Raw genomic sequence first — 13,537 nt, 5'->3', positions numbered from 1 at the left:
GCCCAACAAAAACAAAAAGCCCAACTATAGGCCACATGAGTTCTTTAAACCTATATACAAATACATTGCATATTTTAAAATAGCCGACAATGCTTCGCAGCTATTTTCAAAGACAAATCTTGAAATAAATTGAATATATATAAAAATAATGATATTTGATATTTTCCAAATCCACACATATCTTGTATGGGGGTCTATGGCAGAAGGGGGGGGGGGGACAAATACATATTATGTGTTGTTTACTTTAAACCACTGGTTTAAGCAACATTAGAAAACAAGGCCAAATAAGCAACTACGCTTTAGAAATAAGCCCAAAAACACACAACCCGCAATAATATTTACAAGCAAATCTACAGAAAAACAAGCCCAAAGTCGCTTATAATAAGCGGACATGACGACACTGTTTCTGAGTTGCATTGCACCGTTTAAGCTGGTTGACCTGTTGTTTGTTTCAGAGAGAGAGAGATAGAGACATACAGAAAAATAGATAATTAATTATTTTATGTCAATCAATAGCGACCTGTCTCGGTCTCGCGCATATATCACCGGAGCCTTGCACGTTTTCGTGAGACGTTGGTATTAATTGGAATAAAAACAAATGTATGTATCGGGTCTGGATCGCATCCTAATGAACTATCCTACAGTGTGTGATCCCTTGTCGGCGATCAATCGCATAGTGTGAAAACTACAACGATATATGACAGCCGATTTCAAGAAATAGACTCCTGTAGTATGAAATGCTTAACGAACAGATGACTCCCAAACCACTGTAAAAGTCCTACAGTGTGTACCTGCCTTTAGGAGACCATTTGTAGGATTTGTGTACTATTTCGCCTCTAGTGGCTCCAATGGACCCTTCGCTAAGCCCCACCCACTCCACTCTGTGACTGGTGGTGCGAGTTAGTCACACCCAGGCCTGGCAAACTCTGCTTCTCACCCATTAACTTGCATGTTAAATGACGGCTTTTCCCCTTAAAAATAATCGATCATTTCAGCAGCAAGAGCTTCAAAATCTAGTCAACAAGGCCTGCAATAGGCTATGCACTGGAAAAATGTGCATGACATTATTTCAATAAACTAAAAACACGGGAAATGTTAGAGGGAGTAATAGGATAACACTCCACTCCGCCCCCCCCCTCCCTCCCTCCTCATCAGCAGTTCATTTACCCGACCACCAGACAAGTGACGCAGGGGGACTTCTGAAAGGGCCATGCCGAAAATATTTTTTTTCCAATTTCACCCAAAGACCAAGGAGATATGATTAGTTGAAGATCTAGACTCCTATCCACTTCCTTGTTAACTTAAAACTTAAAAAGTCTGTATTTCGGCTCCTGAGTACTTTTTTTTTTCCAATGAAAAACTCTGGCACTGGCTAAAAAAATATGAAAATAATTCTGGCAGTTAATGTTTTAACATCCGTGCCCATAGGGTAAGCAATTTATATTTGAAATCTGAACGTTTATATAGATGTACATGAAGTTGAGCCATGACTGTAACAGGAGTTTTCATGTACCGCAGGGTAAGACTACAGTAGCAGTTAATAAATAGACAAACAAATGAATGAATATACTTTAACGTGCGGAATCCGAAACAGGCAGCACTGATTCTGAATTTTGTTACGATTACGGTGATTAGTATTATTGACACCACCTGGGCGAGTGAGTCGTGTAACTTTCCCGACGTTAAGCTGCGTTTGTGTTCAACAACACAGCCATGCAGCCTTGCGCAGATTTCAGCTTGGGAAAAGAACCCTCCAACGGGTTTGGGTATGTGGAATCTGTTGCTGGTTCATAGTCACCGTTGCGTTATCGTGGTATTCCTACTCTTGCTATTATGTTGCAAATGATTGTGTGTGTGCGGGCGAAATAACATTGACAGCTATGGCAGGTGACAAAAGCTTGCCAGACCTATGCCAGGCTAACAACGGTTGCTAAGCTGGCATTGGACAATCGCTTTTGGGGTGGGGTTTAGCGAAGGGTCCATTGGGATAGTATATCTTCGTAAATTAACAATCGTTGGTGAAACTCACCCAGGTTGGCCATGAATGTGATCCAAGGCTGGCAGGTGAGCTGGTAGACAGGATGCAATGTACCTGCATCTCCCTCCTCCAACTGAGATAACTGTCTCCTAATAAACACCAACACAACAAAATACACACCTGAACAGAACAAAATACACACCTGAACACTACACGCCAACATAACAAAACAAACACCTGTCTACAACACACCAACGTAGAAAGAAAGAAAGAAAGAAAGAAAGAAAGAAAGAAAGAAAGAAAGATAGAAAGAGAAAGAAAGAAAGAAAGAAAGAAAGAAAGAAAGAAAGAAAGAAAGAAAGAAAACAAACACTTCAAATTGTTTCCAAAACACAAAATCCCTTTCAATTCGTATTAGATAAATAGTTAGAAAAATATAAATACAAAATAACTATGTCATTTAAAAAAAAAGTGAATCGGTTCTAAAATGGTTTTAAAGAAAGAAAGAAAGAAAGAAAGAAAGAAAGAAAGACAGAAAGAAAACAAACACTTCAAATTGTTTCCAAAACACAAAATCCCTTTCAATTCTTATTAGATAAATAGTTAGAAAAATATAAATACAAAATAACTGTCATTAAAAAATTGTGAATCGGTTCTAAAATGGCTTCATGTCAAGGACCCCCAAATAAATATGTCAGCTGTGGACCCCCATTTGAAAATATTCGGTGGCCGGGACCCTCATACAAGGATTGTGTTGTATAATATTAAATTATTTCCAAATTTTTGTGCCAATGTATTGTGTTAAAGTGGTTTAAACTGCCGGGGAGCCCCTGTAACCCACTCAAGGACCCCTGGGGGTCCCCGGACCACACTTTGAGAACCACTGGAGTATTGGATCTATACATCAGACATGTGACCTCGCATCACCAGGCCTTCCACCGCGGAGGAAAGCCTGGTATTCGTTCCAAACTGACCCGTGTGATCCGGTAAAAAAAAAATTGTGTTCCGGTGGTGTGTTATGGTTGGCATCGCATAGTTTTAGTTTCCCATATAATAAGAATAAATTAGCTTAGTCTCACTAGTCGCGCAACGTGTTGGACATACCAAAACATTATTATACAGAAAGAAACCAAACGATTATACCAAACTAAACACAATATAACCCTTTAACTCATTCAGTGCCAATTAGAAAAATAAAATATTGCGTACAGTGCCAGCGATTTTTCGATTTTCTTACCTTTTTCAAGTAGTCACAGAATATTTGTCTCCAGTATGATCGATCCCCTGATGATTGCACTGTGTGGTTTCACAAATGTCAACGAGGTCATCGCGACCTCGTTGACATTAACACATTGACTGCCAATCACGTAGATCTACGCGAACCGCTTTAACACATCCACCGCCAAGAACGTAGTCCTACGGTCCGTTAAATCCAACTGTTAAGCGCCGAAACCGTAGTCCTACGGTCCGGTTTTTTTTTCAATTTTCTAGGGGGACCATTTTCAGTGTAACACCACCCGAAGTCGACCGGAAGTGCGATCCCGTTTTTTGTTTCCCGTCGGCCTCCATTCTAAGTCGTACACAAAAACCCCTTTAAACCTATGTAGTTTTTCATCCTCGCATTTCCCATGTTAACATAAACGGTCAGAACTCAAACATGGCGGCTCCGTTTGACACGTGGTTTTCACTGGGAGATACAGTGGGATGTCGCGGTTGTAAACAGACCGTGTACGGCTCAATCTTAAGGATTTTAACAAGATCTATGGCGACATGAAAAAAACAAAAAAACAAAAAAAACACCTTGGCACTGGTGAGTACATTATGAGATTAACCTCTGGCGGTGGATGTGTTAAAGCCGCCACGTGCCAATCGCGTAGATCTACGTGAAGTGAAAAAAAAAAATCACCCAAAGACCAAGGAGATATGATTAGTTGAAGATCTAGACTCCTATCCACTTCCTTGTTAACTTAAAAAAAAAAAACTTAAAAAGTCTGTATTTCGGCTCCTGAGTACTTTTTTTTTTCCAATGAAAAACTCTGGCACTGGCTAAAAAAAATATGAAAATAATTCTGCCAGTTAATGTGTAAATTGTCTGCCTTTGAAAATAGCATGTCTTGAAAAAAAAATACATAGTAAAAAAAAAAGTACACAGGAGCCGAGATACAGCCTTAAGTTAACCAAGAAGTGAATGGAGCAGCAAATCTTCGGATCACGATATATTGGGTTCTGAACGTTTTTCCTAAAAAAAAAAAAAATGCCGTCGTAATGCCTGATTTTACACTTGGTTGCATGCTGAAAATAGCCGATCTATAAGCACTGTGACGCGTTGTGAGCTTGTAGATCGGCTATTTTCAGAGCGCAACACCCGAGCGCAACCAAACATAAAATGACATTTTAGTCAAATTTTTATAGTTGACGAAATTGTCAATACATTTAGTTTTAGTCATCATAGCTTAGTTTTTATTTAGTTTTCATCAGTGAAAAAAGGTAGTCGACGAACATTTTTCGTCATAGTTTTAGTCGACGAAATCAACACTGCAGGCTATCAAACCTGTGAATCTGCTCCAGCTCCACGGCCATGGCTCGCTCCTGACTCCACTGCTGTTTGACGTTCTCGGTCTTGTGTCTGCGGCGCACGGCACTGCGGCCCTCCTCCGCTCTCTCCTGCACGATGTCATCCGTGGTCTTTGGACTCCCCAGCTCCGAGGAGTCCGGCTTGCTCTGCGGAAAAAAAAAACACACCACGTCTAAATCAGGGGTCTTCAACAGGGGTATGGGACCCCTAGGGGATCCTCAAGAGTATCAGTGGTCTTCGACTGAGGGTCTGGGACCCCTAGGGGGTCGTTACAGTTACTAGAGGGGGGGGTGCCGCCAAATATTTGTCTGATAAGATTATGTACATATATTTGTTTTACATTAACCAAAAAAACTAAAATAACACAACGTGAGCTTGTAGATCGGCTATTTTGGGAAAAACGGAAAAACAGAGTAGACCAAGTTCAAAGCCAAAGGTCAAGTTTACTAAGTATTGACCGTTTAAGTGCTTAAATGTCTGAAAATATACATTAACATGAATCCAACATGAGTCAAACAAGTCTATGAAGCTATCTATGGAACCTATAACAACGTTTAATCTGCAACACAATATTATATAATACTGTATGTAGTGGGGGTCCCGCTTCATCTGTCTCTCTCAGCTAGGGGGTCCTTGGGCTGAAAGCCGTTGAAGAGCCCTGGTTTAAATTCTACAAAATTACCATTAAAGCGTGGTCAGCTGCACCAGTTGGTTTTCAGCTATTTTCATGCCAAATGTTCATGTCCCATGTCCTATGAAATGACACCAATTTTGATTGGGTGAAATTGGTATCCCGACCTGAACATGTATTTTATGTTTACTGTTACAAGGGGACAGCTCACTTGAGTAGAGGATACAATTTGACTTTCTTGGTCGGGCGGGGGGGGGGGGGGGGTATCCTTGGGGGGTTCCCCAGCATAAGTAGTCAACACAGTGTCACAAAATAGTGTCACAATCATTTTAAGCACTTTATCGGTTGGCTATTCATAAATAGCAGATCTACAAGCTCACAGCGCGTGACTTTGTGCCACGCTGCGAGCACAACTACAAACTGAACTACAAAAAGTGCTCCTCGGAGCACAGGTCTCTGCCAGGTCAGGTAGGTTATTGTGGCCTCCTGGTGGCGCTATAATAGGCCAATGTGAAAAGGGTGGCATTTCTTTCTCGGCCTAGTGGGAATATGCGTGCAAAATGTCACTGAAATTGCATGCTGCGTTCATGATTTGCTGCATTTTGTTCAAAACGAACCAATCCTGCAAACTTTGGAAGCCAATCTTAGGCAATCAGCATGGAATATGGGAAATCGGACAGATCCGTGTTGATCAAATGACTATAGAGATACTGTGTACCGATTTGTGTGATGTTTGGACAAAATCTGTAGGAGTAGTATCAAAAAAATTGTTTCGCACAAATCGGCCTCCTGGTGGCGCTATAACAGGCCAATCTGAAAAGTTCGGTCCAGAGGTTCGAAATTGGCATCCAGGGAGTATGTGTGCACAGTTTTGCAGTGACCGGGCCAACGATGCCGGAGATCAGCTGCTCACAGACAGAAGGACACACAGTAGGACAGACACACGGACGGACAGGGTTCAAAACATACTCTCTCGCCATGCCTTTCGGCTTGACGGAGACAATAACTCAGATTTTTTTTACACATACATCTTCTCTTCTGGGTGTCCCCTTGCACAAAGCCTTTTCAGATGGGGGTCCATGGCCAAATACATATCAATTTGGGGGTCCTTGACATGAAAAAAAGCAAGAGAACCCACTGGAACAAAGCACTCACCAGTATTTCCCAGAAGCTGCGTCGGGTGCTCTTGCCGGTGGGGGTGGTGGACTCTGGGGGCCCCACAGGGGCCGTGCTGCCAGGGGCCGCCTGGGGTAAGGTGATGGGTGAGGGGGTGCTCTTAAACACCTGAGAGCCACTGCGCTGCCGGGGGCTGTCCTTCAAATCCTTCACCTCTGGTGGAGGGCTCACCACTTTACCCACATGGAACAGAATACATGGTACTACTGTACGTTACCAGCCGTGGACAGTAAGCAAGTGCATTTACTTGAGTACTGTACTTAAGTATTATTATTGTAATTGTTATTTTTGTTTGTTGTTACTTTCACTTCGCTACATTTCTAGGATGGGACTCTTAGGACCCAAACTTCCAAAAATATTAGGGCTGTCAAAGTGCACTCTGTTTACCACTATGTAAATCACGATGAATTATTTTAATCACAATTAATTAATTTATTATTTATATTTATTTTAGCCATTTGGCCTACCCGCAGTTTAGGACCAGAGGTGGACGAAGTACTCGACCGCAGTGTATATGTTACAGGGAAATTGGAAAACCAGTGAAATTGAAAAAGGAGCGCTCGTTTTCACCCCCCCTCCCCCCCAGCTTCACCCTTTGTTATCGATTCACTTTGATTGCGACTGGTGACTTAATCTGTCTATGTAATCAACACACCTGTTACTAGGCAATTCTGTAGAACCAACAATAGAGGGCAATACAAGCCCTCTAGTAAAAGTACAAAATGCACACTAGAGCCCCCGACACACACACACACGCATGCACACTAATTAGAGTGTGTGTGGATAGTAACCCATGAAAAGATCTATTTTCCCCTTATCGGTTTACAACTCGGACGGCGCTGAGTCGACTAGCAGACCATCGGCCGGTCGGCGCGGACCGGGCACTCGCGCCTGGAGGCGCTCTGGCGACAATAACTATTATCACCGTCTCGCGAGTAAAAAATACAGCGTTACTCTGCTCAGTTTGGCTAACCGCTTCATTATCCAACCTGTCATAGAATATTTCTCTCATATTATCCATTTTATTTTCAGAGCTCCTCCGCCTCGCGCCACAAAAAAATTTGTTCCAGTGGATAGACCAGACCATCCCCCACCCCCCGGACACTTTTTAATTACATTTGTGTGCACGTCGTGGCTTCTGCGGCTCTACAAAGATCATCAAGAAAAACGCTGGCAGCAGCAAAATAATTAATTAAATAATACCTGACAGTGAATGTGTTAACAAGACTTTGTAATTGTGCTTTGAGTACTTGAGAATTTACTTGAGTACTTTGTCTACATAACACTACAATGACATTCTGGCACATCCACCGGTTAATCAAACGAATCAATTAAATTGATTATAAAAACCCAATGTGTTAATAATGTATTCCTATTTTGGGCATGTTATTATAGGCCTTTCTCTGTAAATACACCTTTTGATGCAACTGAGTTTTCTTTACCGATATGTATTGTATTGTATTGTATTGTATTCAATTCAATTCAATCTTTATTTCAGACCCAGGGAGATCCATATCACAATTATACAATTCAAAACAATAAAATAATAAGAGCATTTGTATCATATAAATTACTGATGAATTGAGTGCAATGGACCACAATAGAAACAAGCCCCCGGGGCTTTTTGTGTTATCCTTTTAGCACAACCTTTGACTGTACTACTGCCTCAGGGCGAATGGTTGCCTTGTCGCTCAGTGGTCCTTCTGGCCGATCTACACGGTCACAGCTTTTTTCTGTTCTGGACCCACAGTGGTGGCATGAACTCCCCACTGATGTCATGACAGCGGAGTCACTGCCCATCTTTCGCCGCAGGCTGAAAACCCACCTCTTCAGGAAACACTATCCTTCCTCTTTGCCTTGCCTACTTGTTAACTAGTTGCAGAAGCTCTTGTTTTATTGGATCTTGTTTATTCAATACACTTATTTTTTTTGCTCTTGCTCATTTGATTTTCAGTTTTGTCTCATCTGTTTAAGAAAGTAGGTAGCTGATATATTGCACTTTTACCTTAGCGCTAGGTATATTCTTAGTTGCTTGTTTTAGAAAATAATGCACTTAAGACTTCTGGAGATTAGTAGTTTCCTTCCTTACCTATGTTGAATGCACTTATTGTAAGACGCTTTGGATAAAAGCGTCTGCTAAATGACTAATGTAATGTAATGCACTACCTCTGTTAACACATTTACCGCCGGGCCCGTAGTTCTACGGGCCGTTAAATCCAACGGTTAAGCGCCGATCCCGTAGCCTACGGGCTGTGGTGCTTTTTCCTTTTTTTCGATTTTTTTTTTTTTTTTTTTTTCTAGGGGGACCATTTTCAGTGTAACACCACCCGATGTCGACCGGAAGTGCGATCACGTTTTTTGTTTCCCGTCTGTCTCCATTCTAAGTCGTACACATAAACCCCTGTAAAAGCCCCTGTAAACATGTAGTTTTTCATCCTCGCATTTCCCATGTTAACATAAACGATCAGAACTCAAACATGGCGGCTCCGTTTGACACGTGGTTTGGACTGGTAGACGCAGGGAGATGTCCGCGATGTTTACAAACAGTGCACAGCTCAATCTTAAGGATTTTAACAAGATCTATGGCGACGTGAAAAAAACAAAAAACAACAATAAAACGTTGGCACTGGTGAGTACATTATGAGATTAACCTCTGGCGGTCAATGTGTTAACACACGTGTTAATACAGTATTCAATCAATCATTCAATGCAACATGTTTACCTTTAGTCTCCTCTCTGGGAGCTTTGGTGGAGTCACATGGCACCTCAAGACACAGGGGATTGGTCAGAACTCGCAGCTCCATGATGACATCACAGAGGGCGTGTCTCAGGGCTGCGCGCAGCTTGTCGTTGAGCTGGGAGGGGCTGACGTTGCCTTGCTCCCAGATGTCAAAACGCACACGCAGCTGAGCCTCTGTACGCGTGCACACACACACACACACACACACACACACACACACACACACACACACACACACACACACACACACACACACACACACACACACACACACACACACACACACACACACACACACACACACACACACACACACACACACACACACACACACACACCGTTGATTTCCGAAAAAACACAAAAGGTTAAAGGTGTAGTGAAATGAAAAATGTTTTTCACACTTTTAGAGCATATCCGTGGTCATCATATGGGCATAGCTAACAATAGATGCCAAAATAATTTAAACAAACCCATTTTTGTGTATTTTTATATCAAAAGTCCCTAAAAAGCCAATCTTAATTACTCCCTGTAAACGAAAACGTGCTGCGTGATGACATAACACAACTTTCATGAATATAAATGAATCTTGATTACATGCACCAGTTTGATTCCCATAGCTGCACGTTCTTCAAACACAGCTGATTTTAATTACAGAGCTATTCCGTTTTGAATCTCATTCAAGATGACATCCAGACGGTGTATTACTCATTTTAAACTTAATCTGCACACTAAAATATGTATCTGAAAACATAGGTTAGAAATAACGCACGTAGTAGCAAACGTGCTTAACCCTCCAAGACCCGCAGTTGTAATATTACAACATTTGTATTTTATCAAAAACATGGTATAAATCATTTGTTTTCCTGTTATTCTTTCACCTAAACATCATCATTGGATCCTATTGTTTAGTCTTGCAATGTCATTGGCCGGGATATTTGCATATAAATACCCCCCACAGAGGCAGGAAAAGTCACAACTTGAAAATCCTTGAAGGAAGAACAATCTCTTTTTCACTGGACAGGATTTCTCACAAAAAAGTAAGTAAAATGTCTGCAATAATTTTTTTGGTGATCATTAGAATGTCTAGAACATGTACATATGATATTATTGGGAAAGATATCCCCCAAATGTAAATTAGAGCATGCTTTATACTTGTTGTTTTTTTACAACTCTGGGTCATAGTGGTAGCAAATAGCAATGCCACCTGTTCACCTGGCTAAGTGGAGTCTTATAGTTTTCACAATACATTTATACAATTATGTGTATTTTCCCCACATTGCATTACTATATATATATATATATACCACAAATAACCACAAACATTACCAAAATGTTTTGCTAAAACATTATAGGCAATGAAATGTTATAACTTATAAGCTAAAGCAGTATATTTGTCTTCGAGTACAATTGGTTAAAACATACAAATTGGTATATGTGTGTGTGTGTGTGTGTGTGTGTGTGTGTGTGTGTGTGTGTGTGTGTGTGTGTGTGTGTATATATATATATATATATATATATATATATATATATATATATATATATATATATATATATATATATATACCAATTTGTATATTGTAACCAATTGTACTCGAATACAAATATACTGCATCATTAGCTTATAACATGTCATTGCCTATAATGTTTTAGCAAAACATTTTGGTAATGTTTGTGGTTAGCAATCAGTGTATGGTAATTGTTCATATGGGAGTCGCCCAGTTAAGAATCTCTCATCATTGTTCATGTGATGGGTGTTGGGATTGCCCACTTACAGTCATCCCCAATCCCTTTGTTAGGCTAAGCATCATCATTCATCACTGATAGTGCTAAGTACCATCATCACTGATGCCACTTGTGAGGATAAGCAAAGTACAATAGGTTGGCCAGACAGTATTGTGTGACTTGTGAAATATGTACCTGCAGTGAGATGTGCTAGTACTAATGTACTAATGGTATTTCTTTATTTTCATTTCAGAATGCCACAAGCAAGGAGAGAGCCTCGCTTCACTGCAAGGGATGTGTTGGATATTGTAATGCATGGAGAGAGTGATGTGGACATCGACTTTACTGAAACTGATGAAGAGTCGGATGAAGAGGCCTGTGGAGAGGAGTCCAAAGAAAACCATCCACCCAGTGAACCCAGTGAACCCACTGACCCACTGACCCACTGCCCCCCCCCCCCCCAACCGGCCAAACACGCCAAACCCAGAATGCCACAAGCAAGGAGAGAGCCTCGCTTCACTGCAAGGGATGTGTCCAGACTGCAATCCACGCAAGGCACCATGTCAACATCGGCCATCAGATGTGCGCCAGGACCAAGTTGGACACCTCCCACGGAAGACAGAGAGGGGGCGCTGCAGGAATAGTGGCTGTTCAAGTTACACCAGCTTACTCTGCCACAAGTGTGGTGTTCGTCTGTGCATTTCAGGAGACCGAAACTGTTTCTGGGACTATCACTGCTAAAAAGCAAGTGATTGTAAATGGTGTTCAAATTGATGGATGAGAGGGGGTGCCCGTTTCATTTTGAGCAGGTGTGAATTGGTCTTCGGTGGAGGGCTGTTTGCATCACATTGTGACCAGTGTATATTGTAATTAGGTTTCTTTAGTACATTCATTGTACTGTTTTTCATTTTGTTCTTTTAATAAAATCAAAATTCTTAAAAATATGGCTTATTGATGTTATTATTCATAATGTACTGTTCTGAGGCCCAATATTATTCATAATGTATACTGTTCTGAGGCCAAATGATAAACCATAACCATATAAATGAACCCTTAAGTTGTTTTAGTGAAGTATATAGACATTTGCCATGCTATTCTGACAGTGAGTAAAAATGGCCTATAGGAAATTCTGCTACCCGTTAGACCCACTGTTGTAATATTACAACATTTCAATTAAACCTTACGAAAACTATTTTTTTTAAAAAACATTATATTTTCCTCTCCAAAGTACTCCTAAAACACCATCTGAAAGGTTGATTATTTTTTTTTGTAAGTAGAAATATATCCGGGTCTTGCAGGGTTAACTGGTCGTCTTTCTCTCACTTGTAAACAAACACTAGCCCTGTTGCACACGGCTGAAGTGAGAGATTTCAACGTCCCATAGCCTGAAGGGATGGGACCTTCTGATTGGTTGAGACCAGGTTGAGACGACGTTTCAGACCGAATCTTCAAAATAAAATGACCACACTGCATCTTTAAGAGATAGGAGATTTCTGCTTGGCAGCAATGATATATTAACCACACAACAAAATATGATTTTTTGTGGAGGGTGTCTTTAACTATAATAACTCTGCTTGGGTCAATGGTGTACCTAATCCTAATCCCCCTTTTCTACATTTATTTCCATAGTTTTTAACCTTTTAACTAGTTTTTCTTAATACAGTTGTTTTCATTTTTTTTGTTTTCTAAAGCAACTTTGAGTACTTCGAAAAGTGCTATATAAATTGCATGCATCATTATCATCATTATTACCGTTGTCAGAGCGGTGGGCTTCCTCCTTGTTGACGGTGGTCAGCTGGTCAAAGTGCTGGGGTGCCAGCGGGACAGGACAGGGGTCCGCTGCTCTCTGTGGCACGCCGCCGCCCTCTACTGGCTGCTGGAGAGGACAGCCCTGGGAGTCCACAAACGACATGGCGATGCATGCGATACCTGCAGGACCGCACAGAGGATACACGCTTCAAGATAAAACCTCTGCAAATATGTGCTGCAAACAGTCATATAGAACACCGTTTCAAATCGCTCATTTCTTTCTTTTATTTATTTCTAATTTTCTTTATCCCCCCCCCCTTTTTTTCTCTCCAATGTAGTAATTATGCCAATTAATTCCTCCCCACACAGCTGTGTGTTGTCACTGCTGTTGTATCCTACTGACTCACCTGCCAGTGAGAAGTGGTGAAAAGTAACTAAGTACATTTACTCAAGTACTGTACTTAAGTACAATTTTGAAGTACTTTTACTTTACTGGAGTATTTCCAATTGTCTATACTTTTACTTCTACTCCACTACATCTCAGAGGCGTTGTACTTTTACTCCACTACAATTATTTGAAAACTTTAGTTACTAGTTACTTTGCAGACATAAATAATTTCATTATAAAACATACATTAACCACTTTAGGCCTATTTTATACCTAGGCTATTTGGAAATAGCCACGACTAAATTTTCTAACATTTTAGTACTTTTACTTTTGGTACTTTAAGTACTATTTGATACCAATACTTTTGTACTTTTACTCAAGTACATTTTGAATTCCGGACTTTTACTTGTAACAGAGTACTTCTACATTGCAGTATTGATACTTTTACTTACTTACTTTCCACCACTGCCAGTGAGGAGCTAACCTGACTCCGCCAGATGGAGGCGGTATAGCCTGTGAAACAAATGTGACGCAAGCTTCTTCCATCTGGCAGAGTCATGTCAGTGAGGAGCCCCCGC

General features: G+C 40.9%; 1 protein-coding gene across 13 annotated transcripts in view; it reads right to left on the bottom strand.

The window, feature by feature from the left end:
- Positions 1 to 13,537, bottom strand: part of szt2 (SZT2 subunit of KICSTOR complex) — a 232,658-nt gene that overhangs the window by 82,784 nt on the left and 136,337 nt on the right. For 11 of the 13 annotated variants that reach the window (XM_080430954.1, XM_080430966.1, XM_080430959.1 and 8 more), the window contains exons 51-55: positions 12,575 to 12,751; positions 9,083 to 9,274; positions 6,340 to 6,563; positions 4,530 to 4,699; positions 2,030 to 2,127 (exon numbers count right to left, since the gene is read on the bottom strand). In XM_080430954.1, the coding sequence (XP_080287080.1) occupies positions 2,030 to 2,127; positions 4,530 to 4,699; positions 6,340 to 6,563; positions 9,083 to 9,274; positions 12,575 to 12,751 (861 nt within the window). The remainder of the gene's footprint in view (positions 1 to 2,029; positions 2,128 to 4,529; positions 4,700 to 6,339; positions 6,564 to 9,082; positions 9,275 to 12,574; positions 12,752 to 13,537) is intronic. The other 2 variants (XM_080430963.1, XM_080430956.1) reach the window with 1 other exon arrangement.

The sequence above is a fragment of the Gymnoscopelus braueri genome, assembly GCF_963280865.1.
Source record: "Gymnoscopelus braueri genome assembly, chromosome: 6".
NCBI lineage: Eukaryota > Metazoa > Chordata > Actinopteri > Myctophiformes > Myctophidae > Gymnoscopelus > Gymnoscopelus braueri.
Note: the sequence above shows the minus strand (reverse complement) of the source record. Positions and strands in the feature narration are given on the sequence as shown.